This window comes from Typopeltis vanoorti, chromosome 9 (genome assembly GCF_054136105.1).
Source record: "Typopeltis vanoorti isolate ZY-2024b chromosome 9, IOZ_Tvanoo_1.0, whole genome shotgun sequence".
Lineage (NCBI taxonomy): Eukaryota > Metazoa > Arthropoda > Arachnida > Uropygi > Thelyphonidae > Typopeltis > Typopeltis vanoorti.
In genome coordinates, this window is record NC_143557.1 from 57,927,501 (window position 1) to 57,953,514 (window position 26,014).

The 26,014-nt window shown below is 34.9% G+C and overlaps 1 protein-coding gene across 1 annotated transcript in view; it reads left to right on the forward strand.

Moving 5' to 3' along the window:
• Positions 1 to 3,475: 3,475 nt before the first annotated feature.
• Positions 3,476 to 26,014, forward strand: part of LOC150103069 (receptor-type guanylate cyclase Gyc76C-like) — a 182,382-nt gene continuing 159,843 nt past the window's right edge. Inside the window, exon 1 of the mRNA XM_090398404.1 lies at positions 3,476 to 4,452. Coding sequence (XP_090254530.1) covers positions 3,982 to 4,452 — 471 coding nt within the window. The 5' untranslated portion in view covers positions 3,476 to 3,981. The remainder of the gene's footprint in view (positions 4,453 to 26,014) is intronic.

Genomic DNA, 26,014 nt, shown 5'->3' on the forward strand with positions numbered 1-26,014 from the left:
ACTGAATTTACACCCACGCTTTTGGGGGAAAAAAGTATTTCTTTATGCGAAGTGTCAAGTTTTCTGCAAATTAGTTTATTGTCACAAGGATGCGACAGATACTAACCTTAACTCCAATTATTTGAACAGCCCACACTAACTAGCGAATCAACACTTTAGGGAGAGTGTGACGCTTAACATGATTCACTATGGTAATAAGGAATGATATGTTCTCTGTTGCTAGGCGACAAGCGCGATTAGAATCTGTTCCACAGAAAATTTGCAAATTAATAAGCTGATTTAGCTTCAAATTACTAAAATAACTTTAGTCGAAAAGCAATAAGCCGTATCACAAATTAACTAATTGGAAAGATAAATTTCATTTAAAACATTTCCTGCATCTGAAAAAAAAACAAATAATCATACTATAAGAAAAAATATTCATCCTACAACTCGTAAAAAATATTTTCCCCCAGGCATTGGCGCCCGCTGTGAACTTTCTTACAAAGTGAACAGAGAGACTTTTGAGCTATGCCCTGGCAATGAAGAAAGAGCGAAGTATTTGTATGTAATGAAGAAATATCGGCCCGTTTCAGGTGCTAATCCAGTAAGTGTATCAGTATTCAAATAATGACACACTTTATTTCGTCTTTACAAAAACCACAGAAATTAATGACCGTACAAGTCATTTGGTATTATCATCTTTATATTGATAAGACCAGAAGGCCTCTCGTAAAGGAGAAATTAAGTCGTGAGGCTTAGCTCTATTATGTGGTTGATAAATGGTATAAAAGTGACGGATGTCATTTCCAGAATAAGCCACCACTAGGTGGCACTAGTGTCTTTAGTAGTAGGCTTCAATCATATTTCTTAACTTTCAATTTATAATAATGTATGACCACGATTTATTCTTTAGGTCAACAGATGGCGCCACGTGATTACGTAAAGTTTTTCTCTCTTACGAAGTCAGTGCGGTGAATACTTAAGGTCAGTGCAGTTAGCAAAGCAAGGTTCAGTCCCGTTCTCTTCGCTTGTCTTGCATTTGCTAAATTAGCAGAATAAAGTTAATAGAGATACCCGAGGAAATGAAAAAATAATAATAATAAAAGCTACATTGTCATTGTTGATTGTGACGTCATCGTGAAGATCACGAGGCGAGATTTCATTTTTGATTCCAAATGCATTTTGGTCACGTTTGATTTCAGTTTTAATGTGTGACAATATTGATTGTTGCTTATTCTCCAGTAGATTTCAATTCTACTCCTTTGTTTTAAACAATTGTTATTGGCTTGTAGTTTATTCTAATAATTCGTATAAATTCACTTTTGATTTTCTGGTGACATAGCACTATTCATTCTCCGAAATAATTGCAAACCGTTTATTTCCGAGGGAATAAAACCAGCCTGAATTAAACTCCTTATCATTTCAGGGTCAGGACACTGACATTCCAATAAAAATATAAAAATAAATATTAAATATTCTTGAATCAACTTGAAAGGTGTATTTCTTACATGTTAACGAGAGCTATTGTTTGTCTAAGCCTATTAGTTTAAAAATAAAGTGCTGAATATACTTAAAATTGGAAACTAGGTTAGTATTTAAAAAAAAAAAAATCCTCAAGCACGTTCTTTGTAGGTTATTAAATTCGACTTAAACTTTTTTTTTTCTTCTCAGACATTGGTTGAGCCCTTTCGTGTGAGTTTATGTATATTATGTTTTCCAAACATTTCAATGTGCAATTTCTTTCTCTTTTTTATGTTCTAATTACCAAGAATAAAATTATTTTTATTTTATTTTATTTTTTTTTGTTGTTGTTAATTTATGTTCAAAAAGCAATTCGGTTGAAGTATATGCGTATCCCCTCCAATACAGTTTTATCTTTTCTTTATATCTCCTAGTATAAAGCAGAACGTAATGACAAAAAAAACAACAAAAAAATAAAATAATAATAATAATAAATAAATAAATAAATAAATAAATAAAAATATATATATATATATATATATATATATATATATATATATATATATATATATATATATATATATATATATATATATATATATATATATATATATATATATTAATATTAATATTATTATAGTAGCGTAGTCGGAAAGATGCTTTCGGTTATACACAAGTCTCATCAAAGAAATTTTTTTTTTTTTATCCGGAATGAGTTGAATTACCTTTGATGGAGGACAGATTTGTTTGTGCGTGTGTGTGCTTATTTAGAAGCTATCAAGGTTTGTTTCCTAAAGTTAAAAAACTGAAAGAAGAGTTCCTTTTTATGCTTCTTGTTCTAAAACATTAATAGATAACTGGAAATGAAAGTATACCTAATAATTTCATCGCGAGTTTGTACTCTTTTTTTTTTATTTTTTTCCCCCGCGTTGTGATAACTGGACGAATGTCATGATTTTTTCCAATTATGTCACTTAGCTTAAAATGTGTTCACTTTTCTTAAAAACATTCAACAACACTTAGAACGTATGAATATTAATTGTTTTAATCGTGATATATAATATATTTCTTATTTTAGTAAAATAATCTTAAATGCGGGATTTGAATACTTGTTGACTTTCATAAACGTCAGTGAAATTCTCCATCTGAACTCCGGTGACCTCCGTTGGAAATTTAAAGTGCTCAACCATGCTGGAAATCGCTGCATAGGGATGCTCCGAAACGGTTTCTAACTTTTAGGGCGAGAGATTGGATAAGTAGACTCTTGACGACAGGTAGGAAGGCTTTTTATTTTTTATCACGTTTCTGAGGGTGCGGGGGGGGAGTTACAGAAATAGCAATTAGTTTTCTGAAATATCTTAAATTAAAGATTATTTTATTTTAAATAATAAAAAAACTTCTAAATATAAAGAATTCCGTTATCTTTTATCTCTGAAAAATCGAAAATATCTTAATATTCGACTAATTCACATATTTAACTTGTTTCATTGCTTTTTTTTTCCCTTGCTTACAATTACTAAATTGTCTGAATGTTTCTGGTCATAACAATTAATTGTCAGAGCAACGATTCAACTATGAAATAAGACCACATTCCTTTCAGTTGCGATAATCTCCACGAGGGAGAGCATAGGAATACCCGTGATAATTACTAAGAATAAAAACTTTTTTTTTTTTTTAATTGCTAAATGGCATGCAGTTAAGCCTTGCACCATCGTGACGTCGAAGCTGTCCTAAACGCGATCGCGTCGGAACGAACAATCCTATAACTGCGGGGCATCAACTTAGAGAGCCACGTAACACACACACGCACTCCAAAGATGAGGGGAAGGTAGATATTTTGCATTGCGCGCGCGAACAATGTCTCGAGGCACAGTGCCACCTCGCTTGCTTTCTCCCGTTCGTTCGTTCGCTCCGGCGTCACGTCATGTGACTTTTTTTCATGTAACTCGTCGGGCAGGGAAGTTTGTGCTGCCAAGATGTCTAGCCGCATCGCTGTTCGAAAATGTCTCTTTCGTATCCCCACCACATTACGACGACGCATTCCACCGATGTTAAGAATTCGTCGGCAAGTGTGTTTTTCCTGGCCTGTAGGGGCGCGCGTGCTGCGTTCTCGGTGTGTGTGTGTTGCACGTTTCTGTTTACGTACATCCTGTGAGTAGATCCGCCTGTTGCCGTGGCCAACAGATGACGTGAAGGTCCACCTCGTGCAAGTTTCTATCAACAAGTGCTCATCTCCAGTGCTTGCCTGGTCCGCCCGTGTGTGAGCGAGTTGAACGGCACCTCTATTATAGTACAGGATGTTCGCCGTAGTTTTTCACTCTACCCGTGCGTCGGACGTTTTACGGTAAGTGACTAAAGGTGGGAGAAGGCCGCGTGTTGTAACGGGCAGGAAATAAACATGGATTTACGTACGACAACCCCTTCGGTCTACCTGTTGTAAAGGGGAGTTTCCAGCGTCTTTTTCAGTGATGCAATCGTTTACACCTTCGGCTACGGTGATTGAAGACGGCAGTCATCTATTACTCAGTCTGTTGCCCCATGGGTCAGGAGGGTGATCGGAGCATTCCGACAATGACCACAAGTTGGATTATTCTAGTGCGGATGTGGAGGTCTCTGTACCATGGCGATCACGTGGTCCGCATCATCTGTTTTGTGCTTCCCTTTGCGTTGTCCCATCTGATCGGGATGAACGTTCTGTTGGTCCAAGCCGATACTTTCACGGTCGGATTTCTAACTAATTTCCTCGGTAAGGCGAATATGAATCGTCAAGGTAGGGTCATATCTGGAGCTATTTCTTACGCTATTGAAGAAATCAACGCAAACAAAACGTTGCCAAATGGACACAAGTTACAGTTCATATTCAATGATACCAAAGGGGACACCTTACGGGGGACGAATGCATTGATTCATCAGTGGACTAAACATGCTATTGCCTTCTTCGGACCAGAGGATTCTTGTGAAGTAGAGGCTACCGTGGCCGCATCGTTAAACCTTCCAATTCTTTCCTACGTAAGTATTATCCAAGTATTGAAGCATTACTGTTAAGCCTAATTAGAATTATTCACGTGTAATTTCCGCTTATAGCTGCCACTTGCACCGATATTCTCATGCCCTTACCCCTCCCCCAGATTCTCATTATACTTTACTAACTGCATTATTTAGGAAAATATAAATTAATTTGGTTTCTACCTGTCATTTAAACTATTAAAAGAAAAAAACCTAACACAGCGACAGTTCCATTGACGTCACTTATAAGCAGTGTCACGTTAATCTATAGATTGAATGCAAACAATGCACATTCATAAATTTAGACAGTCAAGTGACTTTGATTTGGTAAACACCGAGTTATCTCTGTAACTATAGAAACGTGGAGGTTTCATCTTGCCTTCGTGGTGATTAAGTAGGGAATTAGTTGGTTGCTATCTACATCGTTCACGCCTAGGGTGGTTGGGGTGGAAAGGAGCTGTTAATGAACACGGTGGTCCAATTTACATACGCAACAAAATGTTCAAATAGCGTAAAGAGAGCTGTCTTCAGAATGACCACTACTTCGTACAAGCTATTATTCGGTTTATGGGTACAAACACCGTTGAAGGGTTTTGAATGCGAGAAGTAATTGAATTAATATTGTAGTAGTGGTGGTTGTGACAATAACATAATTATTCATTAAAGGAATCCTGTAATAGTAATTAATAGAAGATGCGTGTTTTTAAATAAAGAATAATTCAATTGTTTGGGTGATTCTCTACAGAATACGTTAAACAGTGAAGAGAACAGTAATGAATAGTCAATTTCACTGTCTATCCAACAATGAATTATTTTCAATATGACGTCACAGGGCTATCGTTTGATGTTTTTGATAACAAATCTGAATTGACTTTTTTTTAACAAAGACATTTTACACATGAAAGTATTGACGTCAAGATAATAGATTTTTTCTTTACATTTTTTGTCATTTCCCTAAGTAACAGCAAATTATTTTCTTAATTTAAAATCGTGGTCTTAAAATAAATTAACTTCAGATATGTTTTTAATCGTGGTGTAAAAAAAAGAAATAAGTAATTAGTGATAAATATGGTTTTTCATTAGGAAAGTGCACAAAAAAACGGCTGATAGAGTAAAATGCTGCCAATTTTTCCCCCTTCCAGCCCATATGATGCAATGTAATGTCCTATTTCCAAAGAAAACGTGATCTTTAATCTAGATGTTTATGTTGCAATCACCCACTATCTGTTTTTCTTAAGATTCTAAAGAATTTTTCCTCCTTCACCCACAATCACGGAGTTAGATGTTCGGTAACACATTTCTAAACCACCAATTTCGTGCGATGTCCTTTTTGTATTCACATAAAAACTTAAAGAAAATTTTAGGGTGGAAAGGGAATAAAGAGAAAATAATTCCACATAAACTCAGAATAACTTTTGATACAAATACCATCGATCGTTGATGTCAATCGGTTCAGTAATAAATACAAATCATTGAGATGAAATAGATAAAAAAAAAAAAAAAAGCGAAATTAACGATTGGGAATTTGAGAGGGGGGGATCCTTTAATTATCCTTTGCGCGCGCGCACACACACACAGTTGTGTTTAACAGGTAACTCATTAATTAGAAGTCTCATTAAATATTAATTCTAACAACACTAATATTCGATTTAAATGCTTGGATCATATTTTAAGAAAATTAAAAATCTTAAAAACTGTTTTGGTTTGCCTAAATAGTTAGAATTCATGCAGGTAAATGTTTCCTAACTTCCATCATCAATCCTGTGTTCCCAATAGTGAGCATGTTTTGGTCGTTTTTCTTTCCCTCTATCTTTTTTTTTTTTTTCCCTTTCTTTTTATATCAACAAACAAGATGTTAATGTTCGCATTCTCTTCCGCATGGTATTTATTTCCCTGTCTGTTTACCGTTCTGACTGATGTTGTTCCGTGTAATTTATTTCTTGGTTATAATAAATGATTCAAAATGAATTTAACATTCAACAGGGGCAAAAAAAAAAAAAAAAGAAAAAAAAAAGTTGGTTAAAAGAGGACAAATAGCTCGAGTGATTCTGACACAGCTGGCTATTTGCCCATGAGTTAGTCACGTGTAAGAACTTTGTCGTGTGCCAAGTTCATTATGACAAGGATACTTGCATCGTTTGGCAGAACGCACATTCTTTCATAACAATGAAATACGCGTAATACAATCAAAATATATTTGATTAACAAGTTGAATGTTTCTAATTAGCTACGTCAAAGAATCAGTTATATTAAGTTAAATAAGTTTTTATTTATTTTTATATAATAAAATGTATTAGATATTATTGTATTTTTTATTGAAATTTATTTATTGAGAAAGTTTTGATGTAGAATTACAAATTAATTTCAAACCTTTTTTTAGTTCTATACAAGATCTTAAATAAGACCTGGAAGATATAATGTATTCCATATTCACTTAGATATGCAATCGTTTGACATTCTAACAGCAAACTTGTATTGCTTATTCAAAACCTACTTGGATGTTAGTGTGCAAAGAGACACGTCGAACGATATACTTACCTTTTTTTTTTTTTTTTTTTAATTTTATGCATTTCTTCAAGAAGCTATACACATATCAGCTATATAGCTGATATACATAATAGCAGTTGCACGTGCATAAACCCGTAAAAAAAAAAAAAAAAAAAAGTTTGTACATATAATTTTAAAAATGCTTTCAGATCAACATAATCAGATGTTGTGTAGAGATATAGCAGTAAAGAACATTTTAAAACATTCACTAAACCGTAGAACGAAAATAAAGTTTTGCGCAACGAATATATAAAGGTGAAGCTGGATTATTGAAGATGAGAGAAAATCTTTCTCAACCACCGTAACTTAGATCATCAGACTTAGTGTGGACTAACAAGAAATAACTGGAGAAAGGATTATTCTTTAATACCAATGAAACGATTGGATAAAATTAAAAAAAAAAAAATCTACGATACTTAAATAATTCAGTTAATTAGCCATGATTTTTAATTCATTTGTTTCAGGGATGCTGAATTGGGAAAGTAGTACCGTAAACTGCGAAATAAGATTTTATACACAACAAAATTTACATATTAATGTTCGACTTTTTTTTTTTTTTTCCGAAAGTAATTAAAATTTGTAAATATCAAAAGAAGGACATTCTTTCGTTGGAGAGGGACGCAAAATACCTAGTATCGACACTGTCAAAAGTTAAATTTTATTCTGTAATTAATTATTCTACATAATATTTGGTATACGAACGATCACCTCGGACTTTAAAACGAAATGCGAACTTTTTTTTTTTTTGTACTTGAAGGTCTAAGTATTAAACAATTAACTTACGCCAGTAATGAACTGACTATTTTTTCATTGTTGAACAAACTAGTATAAACACGGTACATCTGCTGACTACTATTTCAGTCCTAAATCTCTTGCGTGTCACTACTGTTTCTGCTGCAATTGGTTCTATATGAAGTTGACGACGGAAAATTTAGTTTCCGCAACAGAGGAATATAACAGTTTATATAAAGTCCCCCCCCTTTTTTTTTTCTTTTTTTTAAGATAATTGCATTTGGTATGGGTTGCATCATTAACCCACTTACCTTCAAGGAACTGTTTAGGTCTCTCATCGATTGGGTTCAAAGGTTAGTTTCTCTTCACTTCCTAACTATCAAGTGTTACCATCCTAACACTATTAAGTCAATATGTACGCCTCCAACAGTATGGGACTAGTTGAGAGAGATAAGGATGTTCAGATCTAGCGGAGGGGTGGGGTGGGGGGAAGTTGAGTTCACTTAAACGTCTCTAAAGATATTCTCATGATACCAAAGTACAGAAGTAGTTGGGATAAAGTAAATAGTGCTTTGGGAGCTATGCAATGGGTTGTTTTGAAATGTATAAGGAAGAACGAAAATAACTCGCGATAAATGAGGTCTTCCGATGTTGATTTAATTTTTAACAAACTGAGAAAGATGTTTTGCTAGGCTCCATTTTTAATTTTTTCCCATTTATTCATCTTCAGCATACGGAAATCCACTTTTAATTATTTAGAACAACTAAGTATCGTAATATTAATTTTCTATTTCCAAATAGGCTGAAAAATAGCCAAGATATTTCGAAATCGCAACTTTGGATGGCATACAAGGTTTCTATCTGTTATGTAATGTGCTAACAATCGAAAAATATGAAATACGGTCTTTCACTAAACTATAAACAGCGCCATCTACTGTTTGTATTCCATTGTTAAAAGTGAAAATACAAATATGGCACAGTGCCAAAGCTATGACTGATGTTTTCAAATATTTAAGTTTTCTCGTTTATCTAAATCTTAACTAAAACGAACTCCCTTTAATTATTGTTCCATACTCTCCCTCTCAGTGGTTAATTCTTAATTTCCTAAAGTAAACGTTGGGAAAACGTTTTTTTCTCCCTTCTTGAATCTGTCATTGAGTGTTTTTTTTTTTCCCTTATTCGTTCTTTTCTTCCGTGGATAATTATCAAGGGACAGGTCTCGTGTAGCGCCTGCTTTGCTTGTCATGCCAAGGAATGAATTCCCTGAGGTGCACGCCTGCTTGAAGACTCGCTATCTTTTTTTTTTTTTTTTCGTTCATTTTATTCTCGCACTTGTTTTCGTATTAAAATATTCTTATAGCATTAATTTAGTTTCTGCAATCTGTTTACCGAAATTAAATTGGTTTGACACTCTTATTACATCTTTTAGCGATCAAATGGCTAAAATAAATTGGTAATTAAAAAAAAAAAAATTAATTTATTGTTGAATCAGATTACAACTCTCAAGGAGCGAATACAATCCTACTTCACTTTCAGAAATAAAAATAACTTAAATCCCCGTTATTTGTAATATATTTTAAAAATTATGGATGTAAAAGTGCAGTCTCGAGTTACAGGAAAACACATGAGTGACGTCACTACTCATAGAGAAACACACAATAACTCCACAGAAATTCTATGTAATAGAAAGCGACTGTCAAATTATAATAACTTGACAGAATTATTGGATAAACGGACTATTTAAAATATAATTTATGGGTACTTAAAAACAAATGCGTTTGCCAGGTTATCATGATGCTATTGAGCGTGGAGGAAATAATACACAAACTACCCGCTTATATATAAAACTGATTTATACTATGATTAACAAATGATGAGACTAGACAGAAATTTTTCCTGTAGAGGGCGCTGCATTATTGTGTTGAATAATGAGAATTTAGAATACGTTTTTTAAATTTAAATACGTATTTTATATTCCTTTTATAGAGAAAGTGGAAAGTTTTTAATGCATTAATGAGAATAAGTCAGTTTTATATATATATATGGGGGGGGGGATGATTTCATCGAGAACATCTTAGTTAAAACGAATTTCTTAACAGGTTACTTTGTGAGAAATCAGATGGGTTTTTATTCAGTGAATAACACACAGAATATTGAAGTCCGTACAATAAGTTTAGGCTTAGTGCAATTTTTCAAATAGCTTGTTTTGCGATCAACTGATTCCCAGGTTCTTAAAGGTCGTCTTCTCAATGTCATTAAAGTCATGGAAACAACAGCGTTAGCATTAATTATTTAATTAAAGCCTTGTGTAGCAGAGTAATAAAAGTTTAATGTTGTATAGAAGTATTTGGGTTTTTGCCTGACTAATTCAACATTGGAAGGTTTACGAGGTTGCAAGGATTACAAATCTGGCTGTGGAAAACATATATTTAGAAGTAAGGTATATAATTTGTTCGTTTATACTTCCTTCCACATTTTAATCTGCAGGGTTTCAGCCTACATACATTGTGGGGAATAGTAAAGGTCAATAAGTTAAAAATAAAGAAGCAAAACCATTATCTGCTGGTAATAATTAACCAAATATTTTTATTTATTTTTTGTGACCCTGTTACGTTAATGTCGTGAGTGGGCTACTTTGGCGTTAATTTTAAACAATCCCTAATTATGATACCCACGATGTAATTTAGGTAATTATATTAATTCCCGAAGGACTCTTACCTTACGTTTGCATAGCATCTGAACATAAAAATAACTTTTGGATGGGTTTAATCAATTTCAGAAAGGTCAGAGTAAGTGGAAAGATATTGAATACCGATGCAAGCTGAAGTTCATTCTGCCCTGCCTCACTGAAGGGTTAAAGAAATGCTCCTGTTAGCATTCATTGCACTTTTGTTTTAAATTCCACTCCAGTCTACACAGTATATACAGAGATCTTCGTTTATGTAAGGTGTCTGTACGATTGCTATGGAAAAACGCCGACAAATTTGGTGACTTTCTCAGTTTCCTGTCTGGCGACTTTCGGATAAGATGATAAACAGAATTTTATCCGGAAGAGCGTTCCTTCTTCTTTCATAATAACCTCTGATACTACATTGAATCGACAGTTTATTGAATAAACCTCGCATTGCGTCAACAGATCGTTCCAAAAAGTTCCATCCATTAGTGTTGATCTTCATTCCTTCTTCACTTGAAAGAAAACTATCCGGAGACTAATTCAAAAAAATCGTTAAACAACAAAATAAAAAGTACAACTGATCTGCGTGATGCGTGCTTGATAAATCTATTGCACAAAATCGTTCTGATGTCTCTGGTTTTCATAATCTTCCACTTCTCTATACAATGTTTTCTTTGGACCTTTAGGCACTCCTTCCAGTGGAAGATTTTTATCCCAGACAAACTCGTAATTCTGCAGAAGGGCAGTCACATCCCCTAATGAAATTCATTTCTCATTATACAGATGTTTCTCTCCCGCAACAGAGCCATTGTTAAATGAAAAATGGCATTCTGTCCCTCTTCCACACCAATTGTTACCAGAATTTAATGAGAGATACGTTGTTGGACATCGTAATTATTATTTTCCATCTTCCACCAAATTATTTTAATTCGTATTTTACCCGAATATAAGGGAACGAGCCTCTTCAGTTCACTCAGTATAGACGAAGCCCATTGGTCGAAAAGACCTGGGTTCAATTCCCGTCTATGAAGTGTGCAATTTGAACTCTTTCGACTAAAGGTGAGTTAGCCGGACTCATACGGAAGCAGGAGTTCCCGGAAACTCGGGTTTATCGTCCCCTAGAAAAGGCAAACCTCCATGAACCGTTGCCGGCTATTTGGCCGAGTGGTTAGCATATCCACTCTCCAGGCAAAAGGCTGCGGGTTGAGTTCGTATCCCGCCGTGGGCATGGATGTTTGTGGAAATACTAGTGGTGGTGGACGGTAGGTGGCGTTGGTGTAGTTGCAGTTCGTTGTAATTGATGGATTTGAGTGGTAGAGATGGAGAATTGTAGAATAAGTGCCCTCCATCAATGAGTCTTTGGACTCCTTGGAGGTGTCACGTAATAATAATAATGAACACAGTCATGAATAAATGTGAGTCATGAAATAAAAATGGCAGCACAGATATAACTTAATTTCTTTTTCTTTGTCAACCTTTTACCTATCCTGTGTAACCTGCCACAAGTTCAAAAACCTTACTGTTTATGAAACTACTTTTGATCTCGAGTACGCAGTCCATATGAAAGCCCTTAATATTGTCTATTCTAGCCAGCTATCCTATCAACTCTTAATACCGGTTTCCAGTGCAGTGCATATTAGCACTGTTTGCAATAAACTTACTTCTGTTCGCTAATATTTACCTCTAGTCAACCATCATGATTTTCCTGATAATTTCTATGGTTCCACTGTGTGTGTGTGGGAGTTGGGAATAGAAGCTTCGTATTATGGCTTAAATATGACTATATATTTCATATAGACCATAGTCAGACACAGATCCAACTGATGTTTAAAAGTGCAAATTTTCTCTTCCTATGTACAGTTTCCTGCGTTTAGTAACAACAAAATGTGATAAAACGGATATTTGTGTTTTAATGTACATAAGTGTCTGTTTTAGCTTAGAAATTCCTGTTTTATATCTCATTTTTCAATACGAGGGTGGTCTGAAAAGTTCTCGGCCTAATAATGAAAAAGCGAATTATTATAATTTCAAAATTACTTTTATGTTTCAACATAATGTCCCTTAAAACGAATACATTTATCCCGTCCCTGTAGTCGTTCTCAGTAAGATCTGCAAAATACCCCTCTACAGCTGCAACCTCCTCTTGATTCGAAGAAAAGCCTGACCAGCGAGGAAGAGTTTGAGTTGTGGGAAGAGATAGAAAGTCAGAGGGAGCCAAATCTGTGGAATAGAGTGGATGTTCCAACAAATCATAGTGCAGATCCCTTAATTTTCCCATTGCCAAAACACCTTGGTGGGCAGTTGCATTGTCCTAATGAAAGATGATTTTTTTTTTCTTCTGCAAACCGGGTCTTTTCTCACAAATTTTTTCATCTAGTCTGGTTAAAAGATGAATAATATTCGCTTATTCTTTTACCCTTTTCAAGATAATTAATAAACAAAATGCCTTTTAGCATCCCAAAACACCGATAGCGCTGAACAACCGGCTTCTCCCCACTGTTTTGACTGCTGTTGGAATTTGGTGTGTATTGGTGAATCCAAGTCTCATCCATAGTAATAAATCGACGCACAAAATCAGTTTTATTCTTGTTAAAACGCTCCAAGCACTGTTCACAGATTTTCATGCTTGTTCATTTTTAATCTACTGTAAGCAAGCGCGGCGCCCATCTTGCGCAAAGCTTTTTCATTTGCAGTTCTTCGTGCAAAATATATCCTACACGTTCTTTTGAAATGCCGATAGTCTCAGCAATTCACGCATTTTGACTCGCCGGTCATCCAATACCATATCGTGCACTTGATCCACACCAGAAATCATGGATTTGGTGTAAAACCTTTTACAAAAGAATTTTATCACCGCACGATACTCAATTTTATCCATTTCAAAGTATATAGACAACATTTTTGCTTCAGACAGCTGTATAAAACAAACTACTTGATAGAATGACTTGCAATTTCACATGGATGCTTATGGCAGATGTACCAACTTAGAAAAAAAAATCTGGCCGATAGTATTGCAATCAATGGTCGAGAACTTGTCAGACCACCCTCGTATATCCCTTTCGAGATAATTGGTAAAATAACAGACAGTTTAACGCATTGATTTAGCTTTGTCATTGTAATAGGGAGGGAGAGGTGACTTACCAATACTTTTCCTTTTTTATATATATAAATATACAGATGTGTTGCTAATACTGAGAGAAAGTATTAGTATAAATCTCCATTTCTTGATATCTACCCTCATGGAGTGTTCAAGTTATTATGACAGCACTGCATGATTAAGTTTACATTATTTTAATCTCCTACCAACAGTTTTCCTCCAAATCAATCTTATTGCTTGTGAGCACTTCAATAGGGTCATACCTGACATTTCGTTTTTCTAAGGCACTTTTTGCTGTATCAATCCATCTATATCTTGCTCTTCCTCTGGGTCTTTTTCCTACCATCTTGGCATCAAACACCTATTTTGCTAATCTTTCTTCTAATATAATCTAGTATGACCACTTAAATAGAATGGGTCATACCAGCTTATATTAGCTTTGCTCACACGTTCGTGAATACAAACAATGTCAGTTCCTTTCTGATGGCTTCATTTGGCTTTTAATGTTTCTCATAATTGTAATGAAATGTTTTATTTTTGACGCAGCTCTCAAGTTCATACGTAAAAATAAATATATCCCACTAAATTATCAAATTCAAATGAAAATATTGTTTTCAATTGTCTGATAAATTTATTCTGTTCTAAGTTACATGTCTATAGCATAAAAAATATATTTAATGTGAAAAGAATATTCCTTGGCGATCTTTTTTACGACACACGTGTAATAAGTGCTGCATCACGTGATGAACAAAAGAGAGAAAATCTGGATGGATGCATTGTGTGGAAGATGACGTATCTGCAATTAGCAGATACGAAGTAAAGTGAAAACAGATGCTGGCTGGCGCTGTAGAATAAAAAGCGATTAATATGTTTCCAATGATATCTACATATGAATGAAATAAACAAAAAAAAAAGTGTGACGTTTCCATGGAAACAGTAAGTTCTGCTTATATAACCAAGTTTGTATATATTTCCAGTAATATGAGCATCTTAGGTCAGTTAAGAGATGTGGAATGTTACTCTCCGAAAATCTGCATTCGAGTTCAGTTTAACCCACCGTTTGGTTTTATTTATTTCTCCAATAAAAAGCGACACTTTGGTGTGCACGCGCTAAGATTACTTATTACGTAAAATACGATACGCCATTGCTTCTACTACAACCTGAAATATACGATCGGCGTAAAATAGCCTGCAAGGATCACCTACAGCTTCAGGAATTTGAGCCTTCAGCTAAACTTGGATTAATTTAACTGTTCGGTATTAACTCTTCAAACGCTTTGGCAGCCACTGCGAGAAATCAGCTCTACCTTTTTAGATTTCCTCATGAGAACGACAACAGGTATTGATTCCAGTAGCTGCTTGGGAGGGAAACGTATTATAAATTGCATTAATAAGCTCGGTCTGTTCCTCTTTGTACCTTTCGTGTTTGTCTTTGATGCTAAACTAGTTGGTTGTTCAGATCATATTCTTTTGCATAACGTCGTACTATTTAAGCGTGCGAATTCTGAAGTTTTATTGAAAAATTATTTTATTTTTATTGACAGGAACTACAGCGATTGAGATTCCATCAATGGCGATAGAAACATTTCTGGTTGTTTTCAACCGAGGCTGAGTTAACAAGTCTCGTGCGGGTGCTTCCAAAGTGTGTCAGAGGTAAACACTTAACGGTCATAAAAGCACCACATTCTGGAGATTGGGGGGGGGGGGAGGCAGGCATTTGTATGACAAATGAAACGTTAAAACAACTGCAGAAACTTGAATAAATTGGTCTGTGAGTATTTTGGTATCACCATGAGATTAAGTTATCGTGTAGCTCTTGTGGTACCATTGTGATGTAGGATTTTCCAAACGGCATATACACTCTCCGGAAACGTGCAATACTCAATAATTCAATTAAAAAAAATATTTTCCTTAAATGTTTCTTAAATTTAAGAAACATTAAAACAGTAATATCATATCTTCTATTTTTTTTTTTTTTTTTTTTTTTTTTGTTTCTTAGAATTACGGTATTTTGTTTAGGTATTTCTGTATATTTCGATTTAATGTTTATTTAGTCCGATTTTTACAATAATCAGAATTTTGTTTTCGTGATGGTGATTCCAGTAGCACACGTGATATAAATTAGCAGGAGAGGCAAATGTTTGCGCCTCAGTATTCAGTTCAAAACGCGCATCCTTTCTTCTAAGAAAGTTGAATAAAATGTGTGTGAATACATGGATTCTACAAGGAAAGTAATAAACTTGGTTTGTAGTTCTCTGCACCACCGATCGTATTCGATGGCATCATCCCCTCTTTTTATTATTATTATTCATAACAACCCCAGAGAGGGAATTTAGTACACTTCTCTCTTAATGCACGATGTAACAAGTAAAGGGCGTTAGTTACCATACCAATACATCACTTTTTGTTTGGAGGAGAGAAAAAAAAAAAAAAAAAAAGTTAACTTTTTTTTTTCTCATCCCAACGGCACTTCGACTTTTAACACGGCCCTTTTTTTAAAGCAAATATTGCAATGGTTATTAAATCTGTCAAAAGTTTGCCAACTCCGACCGGAATTGCCTTTTTTATTATTATTATTTCTAAGAAGGCTAGCAAGGAATGTAAAGAGAAATTTTTCAATTCTGACTGGTGAAAGAACAACCGACGACACGCCTTTGTATCGTTAGAGCCTTGAGGGTGTTATGCAGGAACGCTAATGTAAAATTTAGCACGTGTGCTGCAAGGGGAAAAAAAAGATTGGGGGAGAAAGGGGTAGAAGACACAATCTGCTACCATGGAAATTGTGTTGAAGTTCGAGTTGACTGAAGCTGTTAACTATTGAAAGATTTTGCATGTACAGTAAGAAGTGTTTACACCGTAAATTTCCGAGGTGGAGTGATTATAGCATTAAATATTGACTGTGACAGCTGCATGCAGAGCCGCTAGTAGTGGATTCGACGTTGTAAGGCAGCACCTGGCGTAAAGGGTGACGTCATCGGAGATTCCAATTAGCGAAAGTTCTAAAAATATGCAAAAGATCTGATATTCCTCAAGCTGTGTGCCATTTACTGCCCCAGGAACTTAATTTAGATTGAAATTGACTCTAGAGACACCTAAATGCAAGAAATTATGCCTTTTTTTTTTTCAGTTTAAACAGAGCATTTAATTAGCAAATACGGAGGTAGGAAAACTGTTCCAACTACTGACACTAGGTGGCGTAATAAACAAGTTGGAATTATTAACCCTAACTTGAATGACAGGACATATATATGGCGCAGAGGGTGAAGCTTGACGCTTTTTATATTCCCCGTTGTCTGTTTCGGGAGCAGTGATGGGAGAGATTTCTGAGCTATTTTAGCTCGCCCTGAGTGGGCAGAAGTGGTTATTCGTCGTTGAGTGTTAGGATGGCTTTCGGTCTTTTATGTTTCCAGTGGTCATTACCGTCATAGTTTCCGGCTTGTTGTATTAGTAGGTTTGGATGCGTAGATGTCTTCATAAAGAATTTTTCTCCTAGGAAACGTAGTCGGGGAGAGAGAGATGTAGGGGATATTTATGTCCCGGTGGATCTGGGCGTTCCTGATGAACCACGGGGCGTCCAGAATCATTCGCAGGCATTTGTTCTGTAGTCTTTGTAGCTTGAGGATGTTTGTCTTGGAGGTATGGCTCCAGGCTGGGGAGGCGTATATAACTGTGGGACGGATCACTGTCTTGTACAGTAGAATTTTGTTTCTTGAGCTTAGTTTGCAGTGTCTGTTGATCAAGGGATATAGCTTGGCGATAACTTTTGAAGCTTTGGTGCATGTGCTCTTGATGTGGCTGTTGAAGCATAATCGTTTATCGAGAAGTATTCCGAGGTATTTTGCTTCAGTTTTCCAGGGAATTTTGGAGTTGAACAGGGTGACGTCTCCTTTGGGGGATGCTCGTCTTCTTGTGAAGAGTATCGTTTTGCTTTTCTGAGTGTTTAATTGTAGTCGCCAGTCTTTAAACCATTTTTCTAGATTCAGGATGGTGTCTTGTAGTTTTTTGGTTACGAGATGTGGTAGGCGAGATCTGGCTAGAATAGCCGTGTCATCTGCATAAAGGGCGATGGTGGATGTGAGAGGATTTTGAGGGATGTCTGCCATATAGATGTTGAACAGGATCGGGGTTAGCAGTAATCCTTGAGGAACTCCAGCGAGGATTTTCCGTTGAGTTGAGGCTGTTTCATTGATTTTGACTTGCATCCTCCTGTTTGAGAGGTATGATTTGATCAGATGTATCATGTTTAGTGGAAGGTTAGCGATGATAAGTTTGTAGAGGAGGCCTTTGTGCCAGATCTTATCGAAGGCCTTTGAGATGTCTAGGAAGACGGCTCCAGTGTGCTGATTCCAATTAAATCCTGTGGTGATGTATTCTACTAGTCTATGGATCTGTTGGGCGGTGCTATGATTTTGACGGAAGCCAAATTGTTCTTGTGGAATGATATTTAGTTAGTTGACATGATCTTGGAGTCTGAGGATGTTTTTCTCAGCTATTTTCCCTAAATTGGATAGCAGGCTAATAGGACGGTAATTTTCAGGTAAACCCTAACTTTGAATGAAAGGATTGAGACTAGTAAACATAATTTATAATTAAAATTAATAAGTGTACAATTTGATTTCGATTTAAAAAAGAAATAAAAAAAATATATAATAAATTTCATCTTTACAAATATTTTATTTTCAAATTTTTTTTATTTACATCATCTAAAATTTCTGGAATAAATTCCAGAAATTTTCCAGTATTTGACGAATGTTTAACAACAGATATAAATCAAACAGAATACTTATATTCATCCGCTTTACGGTCTGCAGACGCTACTAGTTTTTCTCTACTAGATATGCTAAGTATAAATTCCTGAACAGAATTGCTCTCTACGTGGTGAGCACACTACTCAAGAAAGTCATATTCGCAAGGGGAAAGCTTAAGTGCAAGTTCAATACGAATAGAAATGGAAGGAACGGAAATGAAGTTATACATCTATCCTGAGCTAAAATGGGAACTTCCATTAGGGCCGTTCGTATTCAGGAAAGGCGGTGGTGAATTTTTATGTGATATGATTGATGCGAGTAATTGCGCTATTGAGAGGAATTGATAGATGCGACGTGAGCTATTGGATTCAAATAATAAAAGGATTGTCTGCTATTTGGTTACTAGCAGATAATCAGTTAAATATCTCATCAAAACAGAGTTAAATGACATAAAAATAAATTATTGCATCAGCCAACAATAAGGCAAATCTAACAATGAAATTCACGTAATTGTTATGACCTTTATTTCTAACAAAGATAAAATCAAGTGCAGACTGAAACGGATTTGAATGTAAAACCTCTTTTTTGTTCTTTTCTTTCTCTTTTAATGCCAGCAACGCTTTTGTTTCCACAGTGACCTGAATGAGAGGTATAGACAGGTGCACAATGAGAGAATGCCCTTGGTGTCACCTTTTTTTTAAAACATCCAGGTAAATGCTTTTTTAGGAAGGACGACACCGTTGCTTGTCTCCGTTTAAAAACACATCTGCAGATGTGGCATTCTTTCAAGTATTGATTCACCTTCTCAGCTTACCCATACTGGATGAAGGTGGAATCCTTTTTCTGATGCAAATCAATAAACACTTTATGGAAGGAAAAAATAGTCTTAGCTTAAGAGAGAGGTCACTGACGGAAGGTTTGAATAACCAACTCATAGTAAGGCTTTGATATCTCTGTCGTTTCGCTTTTAAATTTTATATCGAAATTCTATAGCGGGATGCGTACTAAGAATTCCATTGTGGCTATTTTTAATGGGTTTTTTTTTTGCCCAAGCTATGAAGGTTTGATCTTTTAGAGAAATCATTTAACTCGTGGAATTCTGGATTAAATACTACTTCGGAGGAGAAAAAATTGCATACACGCACACCCACACATATTCCATAGTTGTGCGATTTTCACAGCGCTTTACCACCAGTTCTTTTAATCAATTAAAAGTATTTAAAAAGCTAAATAGTATCTAAATTTCTAAACCAAAAAATTATTATAATTTTTATGAAACAAAATTATTTTTTTTAATTGAATAAAGCATTTAAAATGCCATAATATTTTATAAGAATAACTTGTAATAGATAATTGCATAAAGCTGTGAAATCTTTTGTAACTCCATAGTTTTACTTGAGATTAAACCGTTTCGTCTCATTAAGAAATGAAACGCAATACTATAAAAATAAATTTGAGACTTCCATAGATACATGCAGGTAGGATTTTCTAGTTGTAGCATAAACATGTTCTATACCATACAGCATTAGTTGAATGTATTCCAGTTATAGGCGTGTACCCACTCAACGGGTAACAAGAAACAAACAGAACCAACACGCATTTTATAAGTTTCTTCTAATATTTAGAAGAAATTTATTTTAAAAACGGTGTACCAAATAATTTATCATCCAATTATTTTTTAATTATGTTTTTATTTAAAATTTTATGAGTTTATATTGCAAGTGTACCGCACACCTGTTAAATTATAATATTACAATATTTATAAGGTATAAATCGAACTTTAAAAAAATAATAATTTGATTTTTTTTAAAGAAATAATGAAATAAAATTCACGAAACTGTCAAAATCAATTGAACGATGCGATCTCCACAGCATTTTTTTTTCCCCAATCGGATCACCAATTTCAACCAGATACTCCCAAGAGAATAAGGAATACATATTTATTCGAAATATGTGGTTGAAAACAGCTGGAACGATGAGACCTGTACAGGCATCTCACCGGAAAACGACCCTGCATTCCAACTGGACTGAATTTCCCAGAAGTCCTTTAAGCAAAGTAAAAAAAAAAAAAAAAAAAAAAAAAGGGGGGGAGTGAGGAAGAAAAGGAATACTTTTGTATGGGTGGGTATCATATTTTTCTTTATTAATCGGATTTATAGTTGTTGATTTGTAATATTATTTCTAATTGGAAACTTATATCGAATAAAAGTGGTGGATTGATAATATTCTGAACCGAAATTACGGCACGTTAAGTTTGAACCTTATGATGTTTGAGAACTTGTAGCTTATTAGTGCCCTGTGTGGGCAAAAGGAAGTTCCCCAGGTGAGGTGTGACCTCGCAACCTTTGCTTAAGTGCCGTGACTCATAAGAATGGCTGGTATACAGAACGTCCATAGTTCCTGCTGCCTATTAACTTACACTGTTAATAATATGGAACCTAATTAATAGGATCAGCATTTTTCATTTAACCACTGTGGATTCTGACTTTTGATGGAATTTACTTCCTGCTTCTGTGACCAAATATTCTTCGTAGGGGAGTTCAGTATTCAAACACTGGAATCTCTCACAAGACAAAGTCCAACACTTTCTCTTCCAACACTGTTCTTCAAGGCAAAGTTTCTATTATGAACCCCTTTTTGTTCAGCGGTTTCCAGTATGCTCGAACTACGCCACAAAACTCATATTTTAATACCATCCCTTAAATGAAAAAAAAACACTTGGGAAAAGAATTGAAAAAGTACTTACGGAAAATTTAGAATACTCTGTCACATCGCTTAAAACTATAATTTAAAAGAATCTGTTTTGTATGTTGCGATGGAACAGCAAATTTATGACTATCAATTGAATTTTAAAATTGGTTTTGAAGCCAAGATTATCGCTTCTTCATAACAACATGAACGTGGAACGACGAGTGTTGACATAACACCGGAGAAAGCGTGCCTGAAGGGTTTCAGTGTAAACCTCTATAATGACCTGGGGGTTTGTGTAGTTTAGATTTTAGAATTTCGCTCTCAGTTTCACTGGTCTTCAAGATAGAACGAAGATACGATGTAGTCCCAGAAAGGAAACGAAAGTTGGCTCATTAGTTAATATCCAAATCTTGTAATGTTTACTTAAGAATGTAGATGTAAATAATTGTCTGTTTAGCACAGTCCCCAAAGAATTACAGATCCATATGGTTTGTTTGTAGGTTCAAGGTTACGTGGGTTTCTGACCCACATATTCAACTAGTAAACACTTTATAAGAGATTTGTCCTTTCCGATTTCGGTCTACAGGGTGTTATCTATTGGTAACTTTGGTTTATTTTCTTATTCTTTTTAATTTAACGAATCTCTAAGGTTTTTCTTAGCGAGTACCATCTTCTACTCTGTTCCGACATGAACCCTTCCAGTACAATCTAAAATCCGAAGTCTTTTTGGATGTTATTCCTCCAGTCTCATTGCGGTCTTCCATGACACTAATCGTAATCAATTAGTAATGGGAATACTATCAACAGTATCTTAGCCATTTTTCTGCTAATAATAGTTTAATTTGAAGTTGAAAAGAACATTTGAACTTGCGCTTTACTCGCATTTCAGATTATACATCAGAGAGAGAGAGAAACAATGTGAACACAGAACGCTACTGCTGCAAAGGGTGAAGCTTAACGCCTTTTATATTCCCCGTTATCTGACACATAGAAACCATTATTAATAGGAAAAAAATTCGTAACATTTTTCAGGAAGAAGGTTTAAGCCACATCATTGGGGTTCCAATTGGTTCTTAAAAGAACTAGGAGATAGACTGAGTCCTTGCCTCTTTATCCCGTCATCTGAATGAAGAAAATCTGTGTGGATGGGGTGTTATTGAGCTAAAAGCTCAATAACATACCATCATGGCTGGGTAACGGCAATAGCCGAGCCTCAGTTAAAACTTCATTGGCTACAGCATTGCCATCCGTTACCCTGGAAGTCCTAAAAAGGACTATCTCCCCGCACCATGCCACTCCGAAAAACAATGGTAAAGGATCGATATTTAATTTTTAAGATTACTAAAAATATTCAAAAAAGGTTTATTCATTTTCTACTAAGATACGTCTAAATTTTTTGAAATATCCAAAATTAAATTTTAAATAGATCGACTAATAATTATTTTCATATTGTTATATTAAAATTATTAAAACATAACTCGTCAATAAACCTCTGTAAAGTGTGGTTTCCATCTTAGAATTAAAAATAACGCTAAACGACGTACTAATTAACGTTTTTGCTCTCCATGCAGTGGATATTTCCAATGATACACTCAGTAAAAATGTGTTATTAATGGGTTTATTTCCATTATGTACAAGATTTTCATTCACTCTACTAAGTAATTATTAAATATGTCTGCTAAAATTCTTTAGTCATTTGATCCGGAAAACTTCGGTTTACCATCATTGTTTCGAAACTACTGGTTGGAGGGGGGGGGTATCTTTTCGGTAATTAAACTTTAAATGTTTTTAATTAAAAAATCACTTTTCTCCAGAAATTCTTATAATAAATTAACACGTTATATTTTTTTATGGTGTTTCGAAAATTTTCATAGTTACAATCGGTTTCCCAGTTAAATATTTTTCTATTTCATAATTTTTAATAACTTAATAAACTTCCAATAAAATTTATTCCATTTTTGCTTCTTTTCTGGATCCAAAATTAAATGCAAACTGTTTCAGCACTCCATGGTTTAATTCCAGATATTAGAAGTTCTCTCCATTACATTCATTTTGTATTTATTAATTCATTTCTAATGCTATTGAAAAGTGATACGAAATTAGTGTAATACTGGTTCTGATTCGTGTTTGTACTTTGTGGTCTACTGATCCATTGGTCATTAAGTCTAAGCGAATGATATTGATTCTATCTTTCGAATAATTGTTTATTTATGTATATGTCGCTCAAAATCATTTGCGACTAATAAGCCGAGATAATTTTACTTAATAATGTAATCATTATAATAATTTTAGCTATTTTCATTGAAGAATCCGGGACCGATCATTTAATCTAGAATTATGTGTATATAGCAATATAACAATGACTTGCAACAAACTAGGGAATTGGCACATTTTTTCAACAGCTTATTGTCTTTCGTCCAGAGATACTTGTAGTAAACTTTCTAGTTATATATATATTTTATGGTGTACAAGAAAATATTTCATAAATTCAAGAAGATTGGTTTTAAATATTCTCTTCTTTTAATTTTCATTTAGTATTATTCATTATTCACAAGACTTAACTATTGTTCTAGTCGCCCTAGTAGCTGCTGCGGAGTGTTCTATACAAGAGATATATATAAGTACAAGATAATAGTCCTTATAAGGACTGGCTTAAAGGGGCGAAGCAAGAATGCTTTTCATCTTCCCCGTTATCTGTAGAGGACAGTGTAGGGATAAGGTGTTATTGAGCTATTAAAGCTCTGATCATGGCAGGAGGGTAACAGCAATAGCCGAGCCTCAGCTAGAACTTCATTGGCTACAGCATTGCCATCCATTACCCTCCAAGGGTATTAATCACTGCATCTCACGAGCGATTCGATAGATCTTTTCATTCTTATTCAACCTAGTTCTAGTCTCTTTCGACTTGAATGTTATATATAAGCATCATGGGTACGTATAAACTAGGTGTTAATGTGCATTTCCGTTTTTATGTAAAAATAATGGGAGGCCTTCATTCGTCAGTGGAAAAGTTACAGGCTATTTTTTTATTCATTCTCTCTCTCTCTCTCTCTCTCTCTCTCTCTCTCACACACACACACACACACACACACACACATGACAGAATGATCATTGACTCGGTTAACATACATAGTTTTATGAAAAAAATTGAATGACTAGAACCGAGATTTAATTAAAAAGGTTTTAATATAAACACACTACGAGTTTCGGCCTGTAACAGCCTTCTTCAGGTGACATTATAAAAGAAAAAACACTAAACATTGAGGGTTAAAAAGACTATGAACATCATAGACAGTCTTTATACATAATTAGCATTAAAACATCGCAGTTGTATTTGAAGCTGTTCTTTCATTTGTTGCATTGTTGGGAGAGTGCGTGCTTGCTGCATCACGTGAACGCCAGTACATGATTACAGCTGAATGACTATCCGGGAGGTTGTAGCTTAAGTTGTTATTTAGATGAACAGGATTGAAGATGATTTCTCTCGATTCTACAATTTTTCTCTCTATTTCGTCACTGCAACGGAAGATGTTTGTAGATTTTTCCCAGCAGACTTTGTGACTTTGGTTATTATCATTAGGATTAGCCGAGAAGAGGATATGACTTGATAATGCACTTGCTCGCTGTCTCTTGTAAGTAATGTCTCTCATGTGTTCTTCCATACGCATTTCGACAGCTTTGTCTGTCTGCCCGAAGTAAGGAATATCGCAGTCACATAATATTTTATATACGCCAGGGTATTTGAGTTGATGATGATCCGTTCCTTAATTAGCCACCCAAAACCTTGTCATCATCAACTCAAATACCCTGGCGTATATAAAAGTAGTATATAAAACCCTCAATGTTTAGTGTTTTTTCTTTTATAATGTCACCTGAATAAGGCTGTTACAGGCCGAAACTAGTAGTGTGTTTATATTAAAACCTTTTTAATTAAATCTCGGTTCTAGTCATTCAATTTTTTTCATATATATATATATATATATATATATATATATCTGCTCTGTTCGTGGGGCTATTTAGTTGACTGAGAATGGATACCGTAGGCGATATTCGGACTCCATATTTTAATCCTCATCTTCGGCAGTTATGTTACGGCTTATATTTCCCGAACTCTCTGGCGTACCACCGAAATTCTTGGTTAAAGGAAATGTGAGCTGTGCACATGTACAACAAGATGTCCATCATTACTTAAGTAATTGCCCCTATTTTGTGTAGTTTCGAGGAGCGCTATATCCATTTTTACTCTGAAGTCGTACGCTATTTTAGTTTGTGTTTTTTAGCTCCATTGAGTGAGCGGTCTGTTTTCCGTATTATTACAAGATTGGTTTTCCGCAGCAGTATGGATTTTCTTTCTTTCTCTTGGTAGAGTTTTTTTTTTTTTTTTTTTTTTACTCAGTAAAGAATATCATGATGGCGAAAAAAATATAAAAATAAACCGGTATGGTAACTCATGAAAAATATTCCTAATTTTTTTTTTCATATATTCTTACAAAAATACTGTACTTATTAAAAAAATATACATTTGTTTTGGGTATGCTGTATGAAATTAAAGAGATAAAATTAGAATAAATGATTTACTGAACAGCAGATTTTAAGATTTAATTCAATTAATTTATTTTGTAACAAAAAACTGCGGAAGGGATTAATGTTATAATTCGGTTGTGTGTAACATAATACACACGATATAATCAAAATATTTGGACCCTCTCATTATTTCAAAATTGGCCATTCGATCCCACTTAGTGACACGCGCATTACGTGAAGCCAGCATACTCGAGACTGAAGGCGTCTCGCATACTATTCATTCGTGTGCTGACAGAAATGGGCAAGGGATGAGATCTGACGGACTTCGAAAAAGGTAGGATTACGGGGGATTGGTTGAAGGGTTGGCAGTATCCATGAAAACTGCCAATATTTTAAGCTTGTCCTTAGTCCTGTAAGGATATTGGGCAGAACAGCAGCGGACTAGACAGTTGTGGACATCTATGCTTGTGAACGAAGATTTTCTTGCTTTCTCAATACGTGGGCGAAAACCTGTGGAGCGACTGACCATGTAATTTAACGAGGGAGTCGAAT